This window comes from Typopeltis vanoorti, chromosome 13, assembly GCF_054136105.1.
Source record: "Typopeltis vanoorti isolate ZY-2024b chromosome 13, IOZ_Tvanoo_1.0, whole genome shotgun sequence".
Taxonomy (NCBI): domain Eukaryota; kingdom Metazoa; phylum Arthropoda; class Arachnida; order Uropygi; family Thelyphonidae; genus Typopeltis; species Typopeltis vanoorti.
In genome coordinates this window covers 96,627,056-96,649,843 of record NC_143561.1, presented here as the reverse complement: position 1 = coordinate 96,649,843, position 22,788 = coordinate 96,627,056, and the positions used below count along the sequence as shown (strand labels likewise).

The window sequence follows — 22,788 nt, the reverse complement described above, 5'->3', positions numbered from 1 at the left end:
TTTTGGCGATGTGTCCCCTAAATTTTAGATCCTTATCCACTATCACCCCCAGATCTCTTATTTCCTCTACTTCCAACAATATATTCTCACCAAGCATAAATTCTGCATCCCATCTTTGTTTTCCAAATTTTAAAACCTTACATTTTGCAACATTGAACTCGCATCCCAATCACTCAATTTATTCAAGTCTTCTTGCAAGGCCACAACATCTTCACTACTCTTTATGGTTCGTCCCAACTTTGCATCATCTGCAAACAACTGAATATCTCCATCCAAATCTTTGCCAATATCATTAATATACAAGTTAAACAGTAATGGCCCTAAAACAGACCCCTGAGGCACTCCACTAGTGACTTTCCTTTTCCTGGATATTGCACCCCCATACACAACTTGTTGATACCTATCAGATAGCCAGTCTCCAATCCAATGCACTAATCTAATATCCAACCCCATCTGCTCTAGTTTGACTGTCAACTTATCATGAGGTACTCTATCAAAAGCTTTTGCGAAATCCAAGTATATTACTGTGTATCCTTCTCCTCTGTCCAAGGAAGCAGTCACTTTATTGTAATAAGTAAGTAGATTACTAAAACATGACCTCCCTTTAGCAAATCCATGCTGTCCATCAAAGATTATACCATTGTTGTCAACCCAACTCTGGATCCTAGTTCTCACAAGCTTCTCCAACAATTTAGCTACAACACCTGACACACAGATAGGCCTATAGTTTGATGCTTGAGTTCGATCACCTCCTTTATGAAGTGGCACAATCTTGCCCTCCTTTCACTCTTTAGGAACTTGACCAAGTGCAAGACTCATATTAAAAAAATATGTCAAGGCAGGTGTCAACTCTCTGGCACGTTCCTTCAGAATACGCGATGATATATTATCAAGTCCCACAGCCTTATTTACATCTAGTTTACTCAACTCCCCAAACACCTCTTGCTCACTTACAGTCAGTCTCTCCTCCCCATCATCAACTGCTCTTAATCTCTCCATGAAGTCACTTTCAGAAGATTGAAAGATCTTTATGAACTGCTCATTAAGTATCTCCACCACACATTCTGCAACAGCTGTCTTTATACCATTTCCTCCAATCAATGTCACCCTTCCATAATCATTCTTTCTTTTGCTGGCTACATATCGAAAGAACTCCCCAGGATTCTTTTTGGCTTCATTAGCTAACTGCTGTTCATACCTCTCTTTAGCTACTCACCAACCAAGTCACCCTCCTTGCCTGGTCTTTGTAGACCTCATGAAATTGGTTACTTCCACTTCTCTTATGCTGCCTCCACAATGCCCTTTTTCTCTGTATTACATGCTTAATCTCTTTATTCATCCATCTCACACCTACCTCATTTAACCTTCTCACCCATGATATACATTTAGACATTGCATCTACTAAATAGTTTTTGAAAATCCCCCAAGCTGCATTGATCTGGGTGACCTGCAGGCACACGAACGGTATAAAGTACAGGCCAGAAGGGTAACGAGTGTGGTAAAAACAGTAAAAACCGATTATGAAAGGAAACTAGCTATGCAAGCAAAAGAGAATCCCAAACCGTTCTTTCAATATGCTGCAAGCAAGAAAAAAACTGTACATGGCAAAATGATTTTAAGGAATGACGATGGTAAAGAGTTCACTGAACTAGTCGATATAGTGGAGTTACTGAGCGCGCACTTTGCAAAAGTATATCATCCAGGTGGTGACGTTGAAAAAATGAAGGAACCATTAGTTCATATGGGAATTGTGATGAATGAAGTGGAGATGAATAGTCTATTACAGAACCTTAATGTGAATACATCTGTGGGATTGGATGGTATACCGGCACGGGTCTTGCATGAAGCGGCTAATGAATTATCAGTGCCCTTGACCATGTTGTTTAATCTGAGTCTCGGGTCTGGCTTAGTCCCGAAGTCTTGGAAAGAGGGGAAAATAGTTTCACTGCATAAAGGAGGATCCAAGACTATGGTTGCAAATTACCGACCGATCAGCATATCAGGAGTCGTTGTCGAGGTCTTGGAGAAAGTAATCAAGGGAAAAATACAGGAATGGATTGATGAAAATGAGATACTGTACAGAGGACAGCATGGCTTTGTGAAGGGTAGATCATGCCTCAGTAACTTGCTAAAGTTTTATAACAAGGTGACGGCTGAACTGGATAAGGGAAATGGGTTTACAGTGATACTGCTGGACCTGGCAAAGGCATTTGACAGGATACCACATGGAATTCTAATCCGTTCTAACTACAACATATGGGAATGAATATAGGGTTGGTGAGATGGATAGCTGGGTGGTTGATGGAGAGATATCAAAGAGTAGTTTATTCAGGAGTAGAGTCCAAAAAACGGCCTGTGACTAGTGGTGTGCCACAGGGTTCTGTTCTTGGACCACTGCTGTTTAATCTGTTCATTAACGATATAGGGAAGGGTCTAAGTGGGACAGTTCATTTGTTCGCTGATGATGCAAAGTTGGGTAGGGCGATAGTGAATGCAGAAGATGTCAAAGTCTTGCAAGATGACTTAGATAGATTGGAGTTCTGGACTAAGGAGAATGGATGTCAATTTAATGTGACAAAATGTAAGGTTATGCATTTCGGAGTGAAAAGATTAGCAGCAGTATACCACATTGGTGGAACTGTACTCCAGGAGATTGATGAGGCCAGGGACTTGGGAGTGTTGGTGGTTAGGGAGATGAAGTTTAGGGGGCACATTGCAAAAGTAGCTAAATCAGCTCATCAACTCACTTGGTTGTTGAAAAATACCTTGACGAGCAGAGAAAAACAAGTTATTGTACCTCTGTACCGAGCCCTGATAAGACCTCATCTCGACTACTGTGCCCAGATTTGGTCACCTCGGTTCCTTCTCGGAGGTTGAGAGGATCCAGAGGCGAGTGACTAAGATGATAGCAGGTCTATGGAATGAACCATATGAGAACAGGTTGAAGATTTGTGGGTTGCAGAAACTAGTTGATAGGAGGAAGAGGGGAGATATGATTGAGACATTCAAGTTGCTAAAAGGATTCTATAGGATTAATTCAGATGATATTTTTGAGATCAGGACTGGTGGTGGGAGAACTAGGGGACACCCATGGAAGCTGGGCAAGAGCGTGGTTAGCAGGGGTGTTAGAGCTGGGTTCTTTACTTTTAGAGTGGTAAATGAGTGGAATAAGCTGCCAGAGTCTGTTGTGGGTGCTATGACAGTGAGCGAGTTCAAGGCAAGGTATGATAGATACTGTGAAAATGTTGAACAGCTGTGTGAACATGATGTTTAGGGCCTCCCTCGATGAGTCTAAGGACTCCTGGAGTAGCCCGTAATAATAATAATCTCTTTTCCAGCTAACTCCTCATTCCATGCTACACCTGCAAGCTGTCTCCTGAGCTCTTCATAATCACCCCCCTTGTAGTTCCACATATACCCTTTTTTCACAGGGGTCCTTGCACTGCTGGCAACCACCCAGGTAATCACTTCATGGTCACTTTCACCAATTGGTGGATGATTTGACACCTCATTGATAATTACATCCTCCAATGAGATGACCAAATTCAAGACCCTTAATCCTCGTGTGCCCTCTGTTACATACTGTCTGAGGTAGTTATCCCTCAAAAACTCAAGAAACTCTTTTTCTTTACTTCCATTTGCTATCTCTTCATTCCAGTCTATATTGCCATAATTAAAATCACCCATAATGATCACCCTTTTCTTATTTGCTTGGCTTATTTGACTATACATTTCACTATCACCACCATCCACATTACCAGGTCTATAACAACATCCCACCAAGTATTTGATTCTATTTACCTCTATCTCACACCATACTGCCTCAAAACCACTGGCCCTATTTCCCTCTTGCATCTCTAACTTGTATGGACATAACTCTTTCTCTATCATCAATAGCACTCCCCCCTCCCTTTTTACCCCTTCTATCCTCACGAAACACATCATACCTTTCCATCTCTATTCCTGTCAGGATAACCATGTCTCACTTATTCCGACAATCTCTGGGTGCACAGACGCAATTAGTGCAACCATTTCATCCGCCTTGTTTCTTATACTTCTAGCATTGGTATACAAACAGAACAACTCATTTCTGGATCTACAGCTAGTTCCACTGATACCACTCACTCGATATGATCTCTCCATGCTGGACTGGGGCCATTTCCCTTTCTGCTTCTTCATTTTAGAACCCTTTGCAATTCCATCTGTTTCCTCTTGATCCCTGGTCATCCCATTACTTTCCTGCCTACACATGCTCTCACCTCCTCTTGGAGCATCCACCTTTCTCACGCTGTGTACCCCTGTCCACCCTGAGCCTCCCCGTTTCCCTGCTCCTCTTGCACACCCATTCTCTCATTTTCTGTACTCATACCACTCACTTCCCCATTCATTTCCACTTCTTCAATCTCTCCTGTCTTACTCTCCTGCTCTTCCACATCACTCCCCTCTCGATCTGATTCATTCTCTCTATTCACTTCTCTACTTTCCAGCAGCAGTCTCTCCAAGCGACTCGCACCATAACCACTCAAATGCAGTCCATCGCTCCCATACAGCTCACTTCGTCCCTCAAACTCATTCCACACATTAACAAACTGTACTCCCATCTCCTCACACATTTCAGCCAGAATATCATTCATAATCCTTGCTCTCCGCTTCATTTCACCACAATCATACCTAGGCAACACACTGACTACCCTTCCTGTCACACTATTCTCTTTTATTTTTCCAAGCAGTCTCCTGACATTCATTTTGACATGCCCTTTGTTCTCTCTCAAATCATTTGTACCAATTAATACAATTAACTCTTTTGCTCGCTCCCGCCTCATATTCAATGCCTCAATCACTCTACTCATTTTACCGCTTGGAAAACATACCTTGTGCATTTTATCCTCTAGTATAAAAAATAAAAAAATATAAAAAAAACACAGTATATATATATATATATATATATACTGTGTTTTTTTCCTATAAATACATAACTATGATAAAGTGTAATTTATAAATTAGACACAGTAAAACATTAACAACAATAACTAACTAATAATAAAATAGAACAATTATAACAATATACTCTAATAAGAGTTATGTGAATAAGTTTTTTTCTTTCCTTATGAAATCGAGAACTTTCACCTTTTCTCTTAAAGGAAGCGCTTTACGGCTTCCCTTTGGCATATCCGAATTGCCAGTATCACTACTCTTGTGCTTTGGGGCTATTATTAAGTAAAATAAGGGTTACTTGAAGACAAGCACTGCAATATTGCAACAGTCACTCTGATATCCAGGATAACTAAAGTGACTAACAGGCTGGTAGCATATACAGTATGACATGGATATGCTGAATAAAGGATTCATGTCCTGGAGCCGGGATGGTGTGAGATTTCATCACACCACTCAGAACAGCACACAATGTAAAACATACGAATTGCTTATTTCTGGGTTTTCTATTTAATATTTTCGGACTGGAGTTGACTGCAGGTAACTGAAACCCTGAATAAGGGAGGATTACTGTATAACAAATGACAAATTAAATAATTTACAAAAAATTGTTACTAGTGAAATTTAAAAAAAAAAATAAGTGCAGATGGAAATGGATTGTTCATGTACTGAGAATGGACAGCAGAGAGAGAGATTCCAAGAGTAATATTGATGTCGATTCCAGAAGGAAAGTGGAATAAGGAGAAGGCCTTATATGATTGAGGCATATACAATTTTCATGGATCTTTACCAGGGAATGAGAAATAAATTTTTCATAAAATGGATGGGAAGGAGGGAGATAGAACAAGAGACCATCTCTGGAAACTGTAAGGTGGATGTAAGCAAAGAGAAGCAGGTTCTTTGCATGGAGAGTTGATTGTGAGTATAACACATTGCCTGAGAGAGAGAGAGAGAGAGTGTGTGTGTGTAGTGAATGTGGACACATTTAAACTCTGAATGAGTTTAAAGCACAGCTTAATGAGCTTTGTGTGTGTGTGTGTGTGTGTGACAGTATGTACTTCCCATGATGAGTCTTTTGATTCCATTAATAATAATAATAAATAGTCATTAAATCTGTCACAGGATCTGCAGATCCTATGGCAGATTTAATGTCTGTTTGTTAGGATTTGTTATTGATTCTGAAGAGAGAGAAAAGTGAAATAGCTATTTTTTTTTTTTTAATCTTTTTATTTTTGTTTCAGACATGTCTTCCTGCTTTGTATGTTGAGAGTAGAAGAAATGTAGCAGAATACACAGTAAGTGATAATTTTATTTAAGCTGAGATTTTCTTGGAGATAAAAGTAAAATACAAACAAAAATATTATTATTAAAGTTCAAGTACAAATATCTGTTCACTAATAGGGTCTGATTTTACAAATCAGACTCTTAATAGAGTTATTGCACTTAAATAAAAAATTCTATATGATATGTATCATGATGATTCTAATTTAGTTGGTGACTGTTTTTAATTATGAAGAAATTGCAACAGGATTGATGCAAATAAATTAAGAAATGTCCAGATAAAAAAAAATATTTGCCATGATTCTTTATTTGCTGGCTTTTTCTTGATTTTTAAAGATCCTGTTTGTTCTGTAGTAGTTTTTAATACAGCATTCTATTGGAATGTATTTTATAGTACTATAATTCCACGATGAACAAAAAGGTTTGAGAGGGGAAATTTGCTCAAATATCATTTTATGAACAAGTTGAGTCAGATTGTGAATGGATGATAAAAGCATGCTTATGAGAAAATCTTCAAGGCACTGATGAAAGACCATCATTATAATAAGAGAAAACTAGTAATGAAAGCAATTTCAAGCAGAAAATGTCAGTCCTATTGAAATACCATTATACATTAAAAAAAAAATGATGCATTCTTAAAGATGTCTTTTCGCTCCACGAAACTACAAAAAATTTCATGCAGCTCCTTTCCTAGACTGGTTAAATGTTAAGCTAAAATACTTACAAGCATACTGGTCATACATAAAGAATTTGGTTTAAATCTGTCACAGGCTCTGCAGTTTAAAAGCTTAATAGTGCTAGTATTAATTTATTATCACAGCTTGATCTATTGGGGTTATCAATTTATTGTCAAAATCGATTTGACAATAAATCGATCTATTACGATATCTGTCATCCAACACTGATTTCATTCACTATGTTTTCATCGTCCTTTTGTAATGCATTTTATGTACATATTCTCCATCCAAAATCCTGCAGTAAATAGAAGGCTAGGAATTCAGTACAGTGAAGTTTATATAACATTATTGTCAGAACACAGTGAAATATCCTGATCTTATACCAGTCCCAAATAGGTATGGAAATGATCCAAGCAATCATAAATAGATTATTTATGATTGACAGTGTTATTGCATCTGGCAATAACACTGTTGTAAAGCAACATCATTTATTGTCATGGCAGTTGAACCCAGTCATTTTGGACTTATGTACTGTAGACAGTTTATTGTCATATGTAGCATATACTTTTGTTTTGAATTGTTGCCAAATTTTGCCACCAACTATATCTGAAACCAAATTTGAGAGGATTTGACAGAATTTTAGTTAAATTCCCAGCCAGCCAGAGCTGATCTATTACTTTAATTCTGAAGTGTTTTGCAAAAATTTGCCATTAAAGTGGTCTGACTGAAACCAGGATTGAGATTTCCCAAAATATTTTAGTAGAGATCCTAAATTCCATCTTGCTAAAAGTGAGCTTGAAATCATTTTTTGAAATTTTTCTAAAAATTGTCAGATTTAAACCAAAAATTGAGATTGTGCAACACATAGTCAAAATTCCAAATACCACATTTCAATAAATCTCTCTAGCTAGAGCCCAGGAATAAATGTATGTATGGACTGAAAAATGGACAAAACAGATTTAATAGGTACTTAATACATTTTGCACAATTCACCTAAAAATTAGTACCATAATACCAGTCATGATTATCAGTTATGCTCACTTACTATCCACCAAATTTGGCTTTGTTAAAGGGTCTCTGGATAAGATGTGGTTAATACTGTCTTGCGTTGTTTTCTTACAGAATATCCAGTCCTTCACTTGATTGTATATGCAGATATTTTTCTGTATACCTTGATCTTATCAGTTGAAGGGGTACATTCTATTTCTGACATTGTTAGAAACAGAATATCCCTTCTTAATTGATAAAATTCAGCAAATTTCTCTCCATTTTTCTCTATGATTTTAAATCTGTGAACCATATCTTTGCTTAAATTCCAGATTTCACTATTGTATTACTACAGGTTCAGAGTTGGACATTAGAAATAGAATAGGTAAAGCTAAATCGGCATTTATGGAAATGAAGAGAATTTTAATAAACAAGAACACTAAAATAGGCGTTAGAATTGGAATAGTTAAAGCAACAGTTTGGAGTATTGCAAGTTATGGAAGTGAGTCATGGACACTAAGAAAGAGAGATATGGAAAGCATTAATGCATTGGAAATGTGGTATTATAGAAAGTTGGAAAAGATTAGCTATACAGAAAGAATATCAAATCAAGAAGTTTTAAGACGAGTTGGGATGGAAAGAAGACTGTTAAAGAATATTATACAAAGAAAGACTAGATTTGCAGGACATCTTCTGAGAGGTTCTTTGGGACACCTGACAAGAACTATATTACAAGGGAAAGTTGAGGGGAAGAGAAGACGTGGAAGACCAACTAGAGAGTGGTTTAATGACATCGTGGAATGGACTGGTTTAAGAATGATGGAAGCGACAGACAGAGAGAAATGGAGAAGAGCTGCTCATCTGCTGCAACCCTCTTGCTAGAGGATGCTACCAGACGACGACGACGATTACTACAGGTAAGTAGTAATATGATGGTGATATCATACATGTAGTAATATCATACTACAGGTAAGCTCTCCTGATCAAGCTAATTGTGATGTCACTTCTGGAGATATCTTTCATCTTCCCATGATATTTTAACTGAGGGCAATATCAGAATTCTGTAATTATTATAAATTAAGGGGATATAATTTAAGAGTTTAGTGGATACCGGAAATGAGATGACATTGCAGTAATGTTTAATTTGTGAGAGGATTTTTAACTGATTAATATACAGAGATTATTCATAGAGTAAAATCGGAGAGAACAAGAGGCCATTCCTCTTGTTTCTCCTTCTCTCTTGGAAGTTTGTGATCAAAGGAAAGTTGTGTATTTTTTATTTGGAGAATATCTGTGAAGTGCATGGCTAGAGATGAGGAATGAGTTTAAAAGAGAGCAGTGTGGCATATGTATGTATTGGTCATGGTGATCATAATACTCATAATGATTCTTCTATCTCTTACCAACAGTAACATTGACATCTTGTAAAACAACTATCTATTCTTGTGTGTGTTCGTTCTTATGTTGGATCTGGCTCTACTGCCATAACATAATAAGATTTAAAAAACAGCAGCAAAAACCTCATGCTAAAGCAAACTTCCTATCAGATCAAGTTATAGCACATTTGAAGTTGACAAAATTATTTTTTCACTATTTCATTTAATAAACTTCTGAATAAAGACAACATTACTACATTCATGTTTAGGTGGGTCACAGAATTTACTGTGATCTCTTCCCATTGTAAATTATTTAAATGCTTTGAAGTTTTTGGCTGAATGTTTATTTCTTTCTGGTGAGAAATTTCATTGTTAGACAGAGTATATACTTTCTCAATTGATAAAATTAAGCGCAGTTTTTGGATGTCTGTTTACTTCTTTCTGGTGAGAAATTTGTTTCTCTTCTCACTCTGTGGTCAAATTGTAGTTGATGAAAGATGCCAAATGCCCATGAAGAGAATATTCACAAATTTCTGTTGTCAAAATCATGAATATTTTTTATATAGCTCTTGATCAAAATGAAATATTCATCTTAAGAAAAAAACCATGGTTATGAAACTCATCTCTCTAGATCAGTTTCATAATCAGAGACTTATTCAAATTTGCATAATATAATATTATAATACCTACTTTGAATTGTTAGAAAATTAGGTTTCTTATGAAAACTATTAATACATTAATATGCTTTCTGTTGGAAGGACAGCCCAGTGGCAGCTCATGTCCACTGGATGGACAATAGAGCAAAATATTGGAATTTATTAAACTCTTTAGCCTAGACACTGTAGTCTAAATAGTTATGAACCATTTATGAAAATTATAAAGTTTAATACTTCTGTTAATTTTTAATTTGAAATATGTTTTAAAACAAGAATAAAGCAGTAAGCAAAATAATACTGTAAATTTTATCAGATATATGCTTTATCAAACAGACTTTTTGAGTTATTACATTTTATCACATTTTCTATATATTTAGAACAAGTGGACCTATACAAATCAATATTATATAGATAGCAATAGTTTATATACTGTAAATTGATGTTGTTTGTTAATGCAATAAATTAATATCAGTTGACATGACTGATTCAAATTTTTTCCTCTCTCCATATAATCTTATAAAAGAATTTTTTCCAAACTTTGTTTAAAATTTAGAGGTTGCAGTTTTAAGAAGGCTGCTTTTTTTTCTGCTTAAAAGTCTCTCTCTATCTTTTCTATAAATACTTTTATCAGTTTCCATTATCAGTTTTCTGCAGTGAGGGAACTGACCTGATAAGGTAAACAAGGACAACTAACACTCTTTAATAACTTCAGTCTGGAGGTCATTACCAAGGTGCACTGGTAAATGGTGTTAAGCTTGTGATAATTTTGAGTACATAAGTATATGTAAAACTATACAGCAACATTACCTTTAGAAAATGTATCTTACTTTTACAATTCAAACATTCAGTTATAATGAATATAACTCATGAGTAAAGAAAAATTCTCTTAGTTTTTTTTTTTTTTTAAATTCTTTATCTTTTCTGTTGTATAAGTGTGTGTAGATAGCCATTTTGAGTATTATTTAAAATACATAAAGTATGTCGCCAATAGATCTAACATATTCAAATATTCCTATCACATTGTTGCCACTAGAAATTTTAGATCATGGGTAAATCTAGTTGTCATGTTTAGAGAGAAAGATGGATTAATGCATTATATCAGTTATAAAAACTTATGACTTTTAATTATGGAATCATTGGTACAGGGATAGATTATCCCTTCCTAGATCTGCTCTTATTTAGAATGCTTACTGATGCTGCTTCTTAACTATCAGAATTTTGGATTAATTTAGATAAACATCACTTAAATATAACATATTGAATGTTGTATTAACTTTTCATATAGTTTTCTTTAGACTATACACTATGGTCTTCTATGAGTGCCATTTGGAAGCCTGTTATAATATGGGATCTCTAAGAATCAATGTTTTCTCATATTTTGGAAAGTTTAACTCCTTCATAAATTAAAGATGGCAAGAAGTTATATTCTTGGTTTCATCCTTTATCCAAGTGTAAGCAAACAAAGTTTATGCGTGAAGTTAAGTCACAACGGTTTTTAAGGGCAGAATCTGCTTCTGCCCTCAAAAACCAGCGCAATTTAAATAAATGTGGATATTGTTATACCTGATATCTTAAGAATGTAGAATTCTCAGCTATCATGGTGTAACATGAAGAATAAATAAAAAATAAAAAAAAAACACCCTGCATAAAAGATAATAGATGAATTACTTAAAAGAAAAAGAAATATTCTTGCATCCAATAAAATATATAAAATATAAAGGTGTTTGTTAAACTAACTAACAAATAGAAAGAAAGAAAGAATATATTAATGTTGTAATATAATATAAAAGAGAAAATTTATCTAAGTAAGACAGAAAAGGATTAGTCATAAGAAATGGTATGTGAGAGGCTAGAGATAAAATTCATAGAATAAATTTTGGAAAGGGGATTAAATTAGAGGCTAGCACAAGAAAAACAACAGACAATCGCTTAGGGTCAATTCCCGGATTGAGACTTCGTTACGGGCTCGCCAATCAAATGACGTTTGGCAGAAAAATGCCACCCTAATTGATCGGTAAAGTCAAGTCAAAAAAGGGGGGGCGGAGAAAAGAAGTTAGAGAAGGTGCCGTTAGGAGAGCGGGTATAAAAGGGTTAGGACCCCCCCCCCCCCCCAAGAAGGACTCTTTTGGGCTTTTGGTTTTGGTTCTGTTCCAGGAGAGTTCTTCGCGAGCTCTTTCGTATGGATTTCACAGTGTTTTCCTGAGTGGCGAGATAAGGGTTATATCTCCGTCGTCACAACACGGAAATGAAAGTGAGCGGGATTTCGATTCCGTACTTCCTATATAAGAAGTGAGGAATGCCATATAGTCAAAGAAAAGAAAGCATATTCTTTGTGTTTCAACTCCAGTGTCAACTACGAGAAAGGGAAAGAAGTAAATAAATCGATGTCCACGTCGCGAGTTGTACAGCCGTTATATAGATGATTCAAAGTGTGTCCTAAGTTACGAGAGGTTAAGACCGCGTAAGCATAGTTCAATTCCAAAAGGAACGTAGGAGAAACAGATTATCGGAGAGGTTATACCAAGATAGTTCGATCAGAAAAAGGTAGAGGCCCATATGGAAAATTCAAGAAAGAAAGGTACTGTAAATTATATCTCGTGCTAACTAAGATTCGTCTGTATTAGTTATCATTATTCTAATAATGAACTGTTGAAGTGACCAAGAAAACAATACTAGGACTTTAGTATCTGACAGAATATATTGAAAGTAAGCTGGCTAGTGTTAATGTTATATAAGTAATTAAGTGTCCTGAGAATTTTGCATGTCTAATATATTGTATAAGAAAGTTTAAATGTCATAGTTATGTGTCAGTGCAGTAAATGGTTTAGTTAATCTACTTAAGTTTGGATAGTTAAATAGTGTGAATTAATCTTATATATCCGTGTCAAATGAATTTATGTGTTGAATGTGTATGGCGGCATGATCGTAATACCCATTATAGGATCATAGCTTAATTATTTATGATAAGCTAATGTCAGTTTATAAATATTTAGTATAGCATTGAATTGAGTAATAACTAATATTTGAATTGTACCATGTTAAGGAATCTAATAAACCTTTTGTTCAATGATAAAAGAGTTGTCTGAAATTGCTATCCAATGCACCACTTGAAAAAATACGAACCTAATCATGCGGGATTTTAATGTGTTAAGAAACGAGATAAAGTGTCACGACTGCAACATAGTTTCACTTTCAGACATATTTTAGTTATTTCTCCTTGTTTTTGTATATAATATCTTAAACTAAATGTCCCAAAAGGCGCAGCATAATACAAATATTAGGGATACTAAGGGGAGAGTTAACTTAAGTATTAGTAAAAATTTTGGTAATATCTCGAGCATAGATAATAGTGGAACATAGATAAACGGAAATTATTAGATAGAATAAAATCATAAATGGTCTTCTATGAGTGCCATTTGGAAGCCTGTTATAATATGGGATCTCTAAGAATCAATGTTTTCTCATATTTTGGAAAGTTTAACTCCTTCATAAATTAAAGATGGCAAGAAGTTATATTCTTGGTTTCATCCTTTATCCAAGTGTAAGCAAACAAAGTTTATGCATGAAGTTAAGTCACGACTGGGCTACTTGTGTATAGAGACGAATGACTTCACATCACATTTGCTTTAGTATCCCATAATGCAATGCACATATCCTTGCAGACCTATATAATGCTATGCATTATGGGAAGTAACTTGAAGTAGCTTCATACGGTTTTTAAGGGCAGAATCTGCTTCTGCCCTCAAAAACCAGCGCAATTTAAATAAATGTGGATATCTTAAACTTCCTAGATATTAGAAAACATTGATTCTTAGGGATCCTATGTTACAACCTAAGCTTCCAAATATCACTCATTGAGTTCCCCCTTCTCTTCCTTTCTACTTCGAACTCTAGGCTTATGTTGTGTGTGGGATGTTATTCCAATTTTATATTGAATTCTTTGATGATTCACTTTATTTTCTATTGTGTGTGTGTGTGTGTGGTACGATTTTATATTGTGCTCCTGTGATGGTGTCTGTGGCTTTAATTCTTTCCCTGTGCTGTTTTCACTGCATTAAGCCTCTAACATGAGTTGTTAGTAGTTGCTTTTTATAATTATAAAACCTAGGTACAGTGATAAATTCTGCATTCTGCAATTCTGTATTCTCTGCATTTTTATCTTTGCTGGCAGATGGTTGATTCCTGCTAAACCCCTTTATGAATCCAACTTGTTTGTTGGGCTGAGCTTCATCCAATAATCTTGTGATTCTGTTTATTATTTTTATAAACAGTTTATATTCTTGTGATGGCAAGCTTATAGGTCTGTAATTTTTTTTTTTCATTAACCTTTTTGAAAACAAGAGTATCATGATAGTATTGTTCCAGTTGTTTAGTACATCTTACTCTTTTAGGCATTTATTAAATAGATTTTTTTAATTCTTTTAATATTTCTCCTGCTGCTTTCATAATTTAAATTATGAAAGCAGCAGGAGAAATATTATAATTCTATCTTCACCTGGCTATTATAATTCCATCTTCACCTGGCATTTATTATTTTCCATATCTTTCATTGCTTGTTCAATTTCAAAATTTTGCATTTCTAGAATACTTTCTTCATGTTTATTATTTTTATTATTTGATACCTACAGGGAGTCCAAAGACTCATCGAGAGAGGGCACCTACTCTACAACTCTGTCTCCACCATTCAATACACCAACTCCATCTACCGCCAACCACTTCCACAGACAATCGCAAACATCCATGCCCACAGCAGGATTCGAACCCACAGCCTTTTGGCTTGAGAGCAGATACGCTAACCACTCGGCCAACCAGGCTAGCGATGTTCTTCTGGTTTTCATGTAATAGTGTTTTCAACAGTGGTGGTGATATACAATTCTGAAAAATACTGTTTAGTCCTTTCTACTATGCTTTTCTATCTTGATATCTCATCTATTTTCATTTTCTAGTATTAATATTTCTTTCTTTTTTAGTGTGAGATTGTTTCATAGTACTTTAACATTTTTGTTATCTGTTGTTTCTTATATCATTTTATCTTCTCTTTTTTTATCTTAATATTTTTTCTGATTGTTTTATTTAGTTCTGTAAGTTCTATTGTATTTCTTTTTCCTCCTCCAATTAGTTGTCCTCTTTTCTTCAACAGATTTTTTGTTTTCTCTGAGATGTTTTTATTTTTAACCTTTTTATCTTTTGCAGTCTTATGTGCATTTCCTGTAATGATTAGATTAAGATTTTCCTATATATTATCCATTTGTAGATTTTTATTGTTATTCATGTTATTTCTTTGATTATATAATTTTTTTTTTGCAATTTCTTTTTGTTGGCTACTAATGTATCATTATGTATCTCTGCATATTTTGTTTTATTCTGTTTCATTCTGTAATTTAGTCCATGTTGCAGGCGTAGACTTCTGTGGTTCGGTGATTACACTACATTTTTTTATTATTCAGTTATATAAAACACTGAAATAATAGTTTTCGACAAGTTTCGTAAATTATAGGATTTACATCTTCAGGGGGTAAATAGTATAACTTAAAGTTTAAACAAGAGAATTAATAAATACAAATCATAACCATCTGGCTATTCATAAAACTCAAATAACAGAATGCAGATTTATAACGTTATTGACGTTGAACAATACTGGACGATGTCACGTGTTCTTGTTCTCATTCATACAGTCCGAGCTCAGATTGAGGTAGATTTTTTATTAGAGCTGACCACACTTGATGGAGAATTAAACCTTGATTTTTATTGCATTAGGTTGGGTTTTTTAGCATATTAGCAGCTGCTTTAAATTTTCTTACATAACTGTTGTTTTCTATGTATGACATTGTCGTTTTATGCCGGAGTACATCGTGTCCAGTCAAAGTGGTATGGAAAGCATACCACTTCGACTGGACACGAACATACCAGCATATGTTCTCTTTTGTATTGTACGTCTTTTTGGTGTTCAGCCATGCGTTTTTTTTATTATTCAGTTTTTTTTATTATTTTTATTATTGCATTTTTTTATTATTCAGCCAACTGAATAATAAAAAAATGTGGTGTAATCACTGAACTATATCTTTTAATCCATGTTATTTTCCCCCTAAACTATTTTGTGATCACTTTCTATGCTTATGCCTAATAGAAACCTAGTATTTAGTAATTATAGAATCACCTGTACCACAGTAAAGATTAATTTATTGTACAGATATTTCATCTTATGTATCATAAGAAGACATCAGTGTGAGCAGATAACAATATGGAATTTGAATAAAAGAAACGCTAGACTATATGCATCACGTTAGAATCTCTTTATGCATACAATTGTGTGTTCATTGGTTAAAAACTATTGGAATACAGTTGAGGATAACAATTTCCCCACCCTTTAAGAATGGTAAGGCAGTCAAAATACTTTAACCAGGAATACCAAAACAGGAAAGTAAAAACAAGAAATTTTTTCAAAAAGATCAGGGAACTGACAGGGAAGTTTAGTGGCAAGGTGACAATTTTGAAAAGTAAACATAAAGGATATCTTACAGAAGCTTTTACAGAAAGGACTACAAAATTACTGAGAAATTTGAAGAGCAGGATTATACACAGGAGCCAGTACCACTGGAGAGTGAAGTGAGGTGGGCACTGCAACAGCTATCCAGTAAGAAAGCACCAGGAGGGGATGGAATACCTATTGAGCTGCTCAAAGCCCTGGGAGATGAGGCAGTTAAAATTTTAACAGCTCTATGTCAGCAAATTTGGATCACAACTACTTGGCCTAGGGCAGCGTTTCCCAAACTTTTCCTACGACGGAACACTTCACAAACTAGCTTAGTGTATGTGGCGTTTGCACACACGGCACTTGGCCTGGCCGCACGAAGGAAGACTTGGTTTCGAGTCTAGTCAGCGACTAGAGGAAATTTTTCTAAGCCTTTTTTCGACTGGTTCCCGAGTTAGTCGATCTCTGGCATGGGCAAGCGGGTTTTTCATCCCGTAAACTCAAGAAAATTGACCGTAGAATCCACATTATTTCAGACATTAAATATATTGTGTTAGGACCATGAGATGCCGGCACATTTGAGCCATCTCTCTTCACTGTGTACTGCTTAATTAGTGATAGCCTTGGGCCATCTATCTCTGATTGGTACTAGTGGAGATTGAACTGCCCACTCAGTCTCCAAAAGTTAGATAGGGCTAAATGGCCTCGCCTACTCCCCGTGTACGGGAATAAAAAGGCGTTAGCTGATTTTTTTTAAATAATTAAACACCATTAAATTAATTTGTGCTGATTTTCATTGACATATCCCATTCTGATCACCAAAAATTTATAATATTATAAGTACTTACAAGTGAATGCAGATTTTTTCTCCTGTGTGCAGGAAGTTTTCTCCTTTTGTACATCCTGGAGATTGCTTTGTAGGCTGGTGGTGGATGACTCACTGTCTGTTGTGTCACAAACACCTTCAATAGATTTCTTAATACCAAAATTAAACAAAGTCCCTTGTCTCTTATTCATATTAAAATTTAAATCTGCAGGCCTATTACTGTTTAAGAAATCACTGCACTATGGTTTCGAAATTTTCACCCTACAATATGAACTTGCGAAGAAAGTATTCAGTATTACTAGATTTGAGAACTGGATACAGACTACCTTGATCTTCAATTTTAGTGGAAAAATTTTCTTTATACTTCCTTGCTGATTGGTCACTAACATTTGCAACACAGATGTTGTTTCTTTCAGTTTTGAGAACAGAGGATATGCCACCCATTGTTGTAGTCGGCTGCAGGCAATTTTTATGACCGGTCATAAACAGCGGTATTCCCATTCCCGATTGTTTAAAGATTTCGATCTGTGAAAATTAACGGTAATTCACGAATATTTCCACGTTTAAAAATACATGGCTTAGTCACTAACATTTGCTACACAGATGTTTTTAGGTGTTCTGGGTCTGAACTTTTCGACATATTCACGAATATTATTTTCCTCAGAATATTTCCACTATAAAATATTTATTCATGTAAAATGCTTAGAAAACTAAAATGACAAATTCCAGGAGAAATTCTCGCAGAACACTTATTCACTTCCGCAGAACACAGTTTGGTCAACTCTGGCCTAGGGAATGGAAAACATCAGTTTATATACCGTTATTGAAGAAAAGCGATGCAAGAGAGTGTGAAAATTACAGAACTATAGCACTGATTTCTCATGCAAGTAAAGTCTTACTTAAGATCATTCAGAAAAGACTGGAACCATTCATGAAGAGAGAAATGCCAGATGAACAGGTAGGATTTTGAAAAGGCAGAGGAACAAGAGAGCAGATCTCCAATATGAGATGGATAATAGAAAGAGCACAGGAATATCAAAAGGATGTCTATCTTTGTTTCCTTGACTATAGTAAGGCTTTTGACTCTGTAGATCATGTGAAACTGTGGAATGTGTTAAGAACAATGGGCATATACCAGAACATTTCATTATCCTTCTGAGGAATCTTTATTATGAACAGGAAGCTACTGTCTGAACAGATCTTGGAGAAACTGAATATTTCACAATAGGTAAAGGGGTGCGACAAAGATGTATTTTATCTCCATACCCGTTTAACTTGTGCAACGAATACATTTTAAGAATGGCAGGGCTAGAGGAGTCTTCAGTTGGAATTAAAATTGGTGGAAGAAATATTAATAATTTGAGGTATGCAGATGATACCACCTTGCTAGCAGAATGCAAAGAAGATTTGGAGGAACTTATTATGAAAGTTAAAGAAAAAAGTGCTAAATATGGCCTTAAACTTAACCCCAAAAAGACAAAAGTTATGGCAACATGTGAACTTAATGATTTTGAAGTAGATAGGGAGAAAATGGAAGTAGTTAACAATTTTGTGCTCCTAGGATCCTAAATTGATAAAGATGGGTATTGTACTGAAGAAGTTAGAAAGTTGAACCCAGAGAAAGAGTGAAAGAAGGAAGATAGATGCATTTGAATTATGGGTTTGGAGACGCTTACTAAGAATACCATAGACTGCAAAGCAAACTAATAAATCAGTGATAGACAGAATAAAGCCAGATTGCTCTCTCGAAGCTATGATCACCAAGCAAAAATTGTCATACTTTGGACATATTATGCGAGCAAATGACAGTCTGGAGAAGATGATGATGCTTGCTAAAGTTAATGGAAGTAGGAGAAGAGGAAGACCAAGAATTAGATGGAGTTAAAGAAGCAACTAGAATGCACCTGGAAATTCTGAAAGTTATGGCCAGGGATAGATCCGAATGAAGAGTGTATGTTCATAGAATCATCAGAAGTCGAAAATGACTCGATGGAACATAACAACAACGATGAAGTAGGCCATCACTACTTGTTTGAATAAATATTCATGTTTATACATGAGTTTATGTTATAGTTGGGTGTTTTCTCATTGGATCACCTCTACTGTTTTTAATCCTATGTTGTGTTAAGCCATATTTGTTAGGTTTGATGAGTTGGATGTGGACTTAATGTTCAGAAATATGTTTATTGACTGATCTTTATGTTTTTCCATAGTAAAACAAGTGCATGCACATGGTACGTAGTATATGCCAGATAGCATCATTGGTTAGTTTGTTTTTTGGAGAGGGCAACAGATTATGAACTTGGTTGATGGGTTTGTAGGTAGTGATTTGTTTATATTTTCTCATAATTTTACCACATTTTCAGAGATGCCTTTAATATATGGTATAGGAGTCCTGTGTACTTCTTGTCTTGGTTGCTATATAGAAGAGTTGTTAATTATTATCTGTTTGTTTGATAGTTTCTGGTTCTTGTTTAAGAGATCCTTTGAAGAAACAAATTTTGTGTGTTCTAGACACTAAGGATTTTATAATATTGTATTTTTGAGATGAGTGGTGGGCTGATGTATTGTGGATATAGCATTCCGTAAAAGTTTGTTTTCAGTAGACAGAAGTGGAAATAGATTCATCATATTCCTGTTGGATGTTCACATCTAAAGGAAATTCCTTTTGATGATTCTTTTTCTGTTCAACAACCTAAATTCTTGAATTAAATTCACATTAGAAAAAGAATCATCAAAAGGAATTTCCTTTCTAGATATATACAACCAACAGGAACTTGATCAAGACATAATTTGCTCACTTATGGCCTTAATTGACTTGCTGTACTTGCAAAACAATGTTATAACAGAATTAAGTCTTCAGTTGAAAGCACCTGCCTATCTTATTGGTAGTGACAATGTCCTGAGGTTGGAAGACCTGGGTTCAATTCTCTCGTACCACAAGAGTAACATCTCAATGAACTTTTCCACTGAATTGGTAGTTGTCGGAGAAGCGGCAGGTTTTTCTCATCTGGAATTATGAGTTTTTCACCCTATATTTCATGCACACTAGCCAGAGAATACAATTTACAGACCTAATGAACCAATAAGATTCTGCAGGTCATGATTTTTCATAGGGATCTAACTTGAAACTTTTTCTACTATATGCTATCAACAGAAATTCAATACGATGATGAAAATGTATTGATGTGTATGTATTTGTTTATAGCATTGCTATTATTATTTTCTTTTTGTATGTAGGACCTGAAATCAGCACTAGCAAAATGCATAATTGAACAGCAGAAACGAGTAAAAGAATTTAGAGAGCTCTATGGAAGTAAGGTGATAGGGGAAATTACAGTAGATCAGGTGAGAGTATATTTAATTTTTGTATTGTATGTTTCCTATTCTCATGCAAATGCCTTGAATTTTAATAGTATGATAAAAATAATTAGTTTAATTAGCTCTTGCCATGGACTGTACTAAAATGTCTTGTTGTATTTTATTATTATTTTTTAAAGATTTAAAGAAATATTGCTGGTGTAAGTTGAATTCAAGTGCAGAACTTGTGGAACTTGAGACTAGTATTTGGCCACTTATGGACATGTGACTACAGATATGAAACATTCATATCTGTCTTGACAAACAAATCAAATTATTGTATAAAGACTAATTTTACTTTAAAGTTTAAAGGAGGAAGAGAAGGAGTAATGGACTCCTTGTTTTAGAATGAAACATTCTCATATATATATATATATATATTTCTCTCATCACATGTAGCTTGTACTGCTGTATAAGTCAAATATATATATACACTGTATTTTTCTCCTTATAAGATGCAGTGTTATATTGGATGCATCACATTCCATGTCGAATTTTTGGAAAAAAATATTCTTTGCAGTATAAGATTCACAAATTATGCATCAAATTTTTCATGTAAATATTAACTTTTTATTTAAAATTTTAATACATGTATTATCCATTTATTAGATTAAAAAATTATTCTTAAAAAAATTCATCAAATCATTAAAAAATCTAACATATAATAACGATGCATACATGCATGCATAAATCATTTCTCTTCGTAAAACCATGATGGCAACCCTGTAAAATCAATGTTATTTCTTTCTGTTGCCAATAATTTTGCTCATTGAATAATTGTTTTTGTAGATATGCAGCAACCCAATCTTCTTTAATCCATTATCTTTTTAATTCATTTTCAATATTTGGCAATTTTGCCAGTTTTCTGTGGAGATTGTGCTTTTTAGAATTTGCTTCTATTAATTACTGCTCTTGTTTCCTCCAAGTTCGTATTATTTTTCTGTAGGCATACTGCTGTGCTGCCCTATTGCCATTCTTTTTTGCATATGCACTATGCTTAAACATATAGCTATGTGTGCTTTGTAGAATCCATGGATTATAAAAAAAATTAAATATAGTAATGTATTGATTACTAGTTTAAATGTGTGACCGTTAACGTCTTGCAACTATTCAAACTGATCATGCATTACTGACAAGCAATGACGCACTGTAACTCTGTATCCATAAAAACGCATTGGTGTATAAGACACACTGGCTTATAGAACACATCCTAATTTTCAAATAAATTTTAGGAACAAAAAACACATCCTATAAGGCGAAAAATATGGTATATACCTGTACACTGCATGCCCTTACTCTTTAATTAACTTCTGACCTACTGAGAGAGATAAATAAATATGATGGAGTGTAATCAAAAAAAAAAAACTATTATAAAACAATAGCAAAAAATAATAAATCATGTATCTATAAGGCATCCATTTCATCAATGAAGGTTGATGAAATAGATTCATTAGCACCAACAAATGATCAGACATCGAAACCTATTTATTTCTCGCAAAACCTCAACTGACATCATCAAAAACTATTGTTCACCTCAACTGAAGTATTCCTTCTGTCAACAAAGAATGGTACTTTCATTTCATTGGATATGACATCACGTCTCAGAGAATCCCAACCCTAGAATCTTCTCTTTATATTTTACGCTAACTCAAAATCTCCTGTGTCATAATTTGTTACACTAATTTTCTCTTTTTATTGCTCTCCAAATTCTGATAACTATTTTGATGTCTTTGAATTATGTATCTCAAGCTTAATTTTAGATTGCAGTTTATCTCAAGCTGCAATCTAATTAACCAGATTGTGAAGTTGTCTTCCTTAGCAATGTTAGTGTTCACTCACATCGACTTTCCTTCTGTAATCCATGGATCAAGCTGGAAGAGATACCATAGTATCTGCTGTTAGTAGTAATCTAACATAAATTGTCTACCTGCCCACCAGAATACTAAATAATCCTCACTATCCTCTGGACCTTTTCATACCAGCTCTCTCCTCCCAAATATGTTAGAGTTGTTAGCTTTTCTCTTGGTAATAACTCAGACCATCACTTCATCTGTTTCCTTTTCAGTGGAACATCATTCACTCTACCATTCCATGCTACAGCACCATTTGTTTCCTAAGTTTTGCATAATAACTGGCCTTGTATTTCCATATGTACATCCTTTCCTCACAGAACTTCTTGTAAAACTAGCTACAGCCCAGGTGATCATCTCATAGTCACTCT

At 34.8% G+C, this 22,788-nt stretch overlaps 1 protein-coding gene and 1 non-coding gene across 3 annotated transcripts in view; both read left to right on the top strand.

The window, feature by feature from the left end:
• Positions 1-22,788, top strand: part of LOC150100397 (putative citrate synthase 2, mitochondrial) — a 144,781-nt gene that overhangs the window by 10,492 nt on the left and 111,501 nt on the right. For both annotated transcript variants that reach the window (XM_090402917.1, XM_090402916.1), the window contains exons 2-3: positions 6,174-6,227; positions 20,448-20,555. In XM_090402917.1, coding sequence (XP_090259043.1) covers positions 6,174-6,227; positions 20,448-20,555 — 162 coding nt within the window. The remainder of the gene's footprint in view (positions 1-6,173; positions 6,228-20,447; positions 20,556-22,788) is intronic.
• LOC150100398 (U7 small nuclear RNA) lies at positions 14,315-14,376 on the top strand. Its single transcript, XR_016549310.1, has one exon. It is a non-coding gene; the product is annotated as a U7 small nuclear RNA (small nuclear RNA).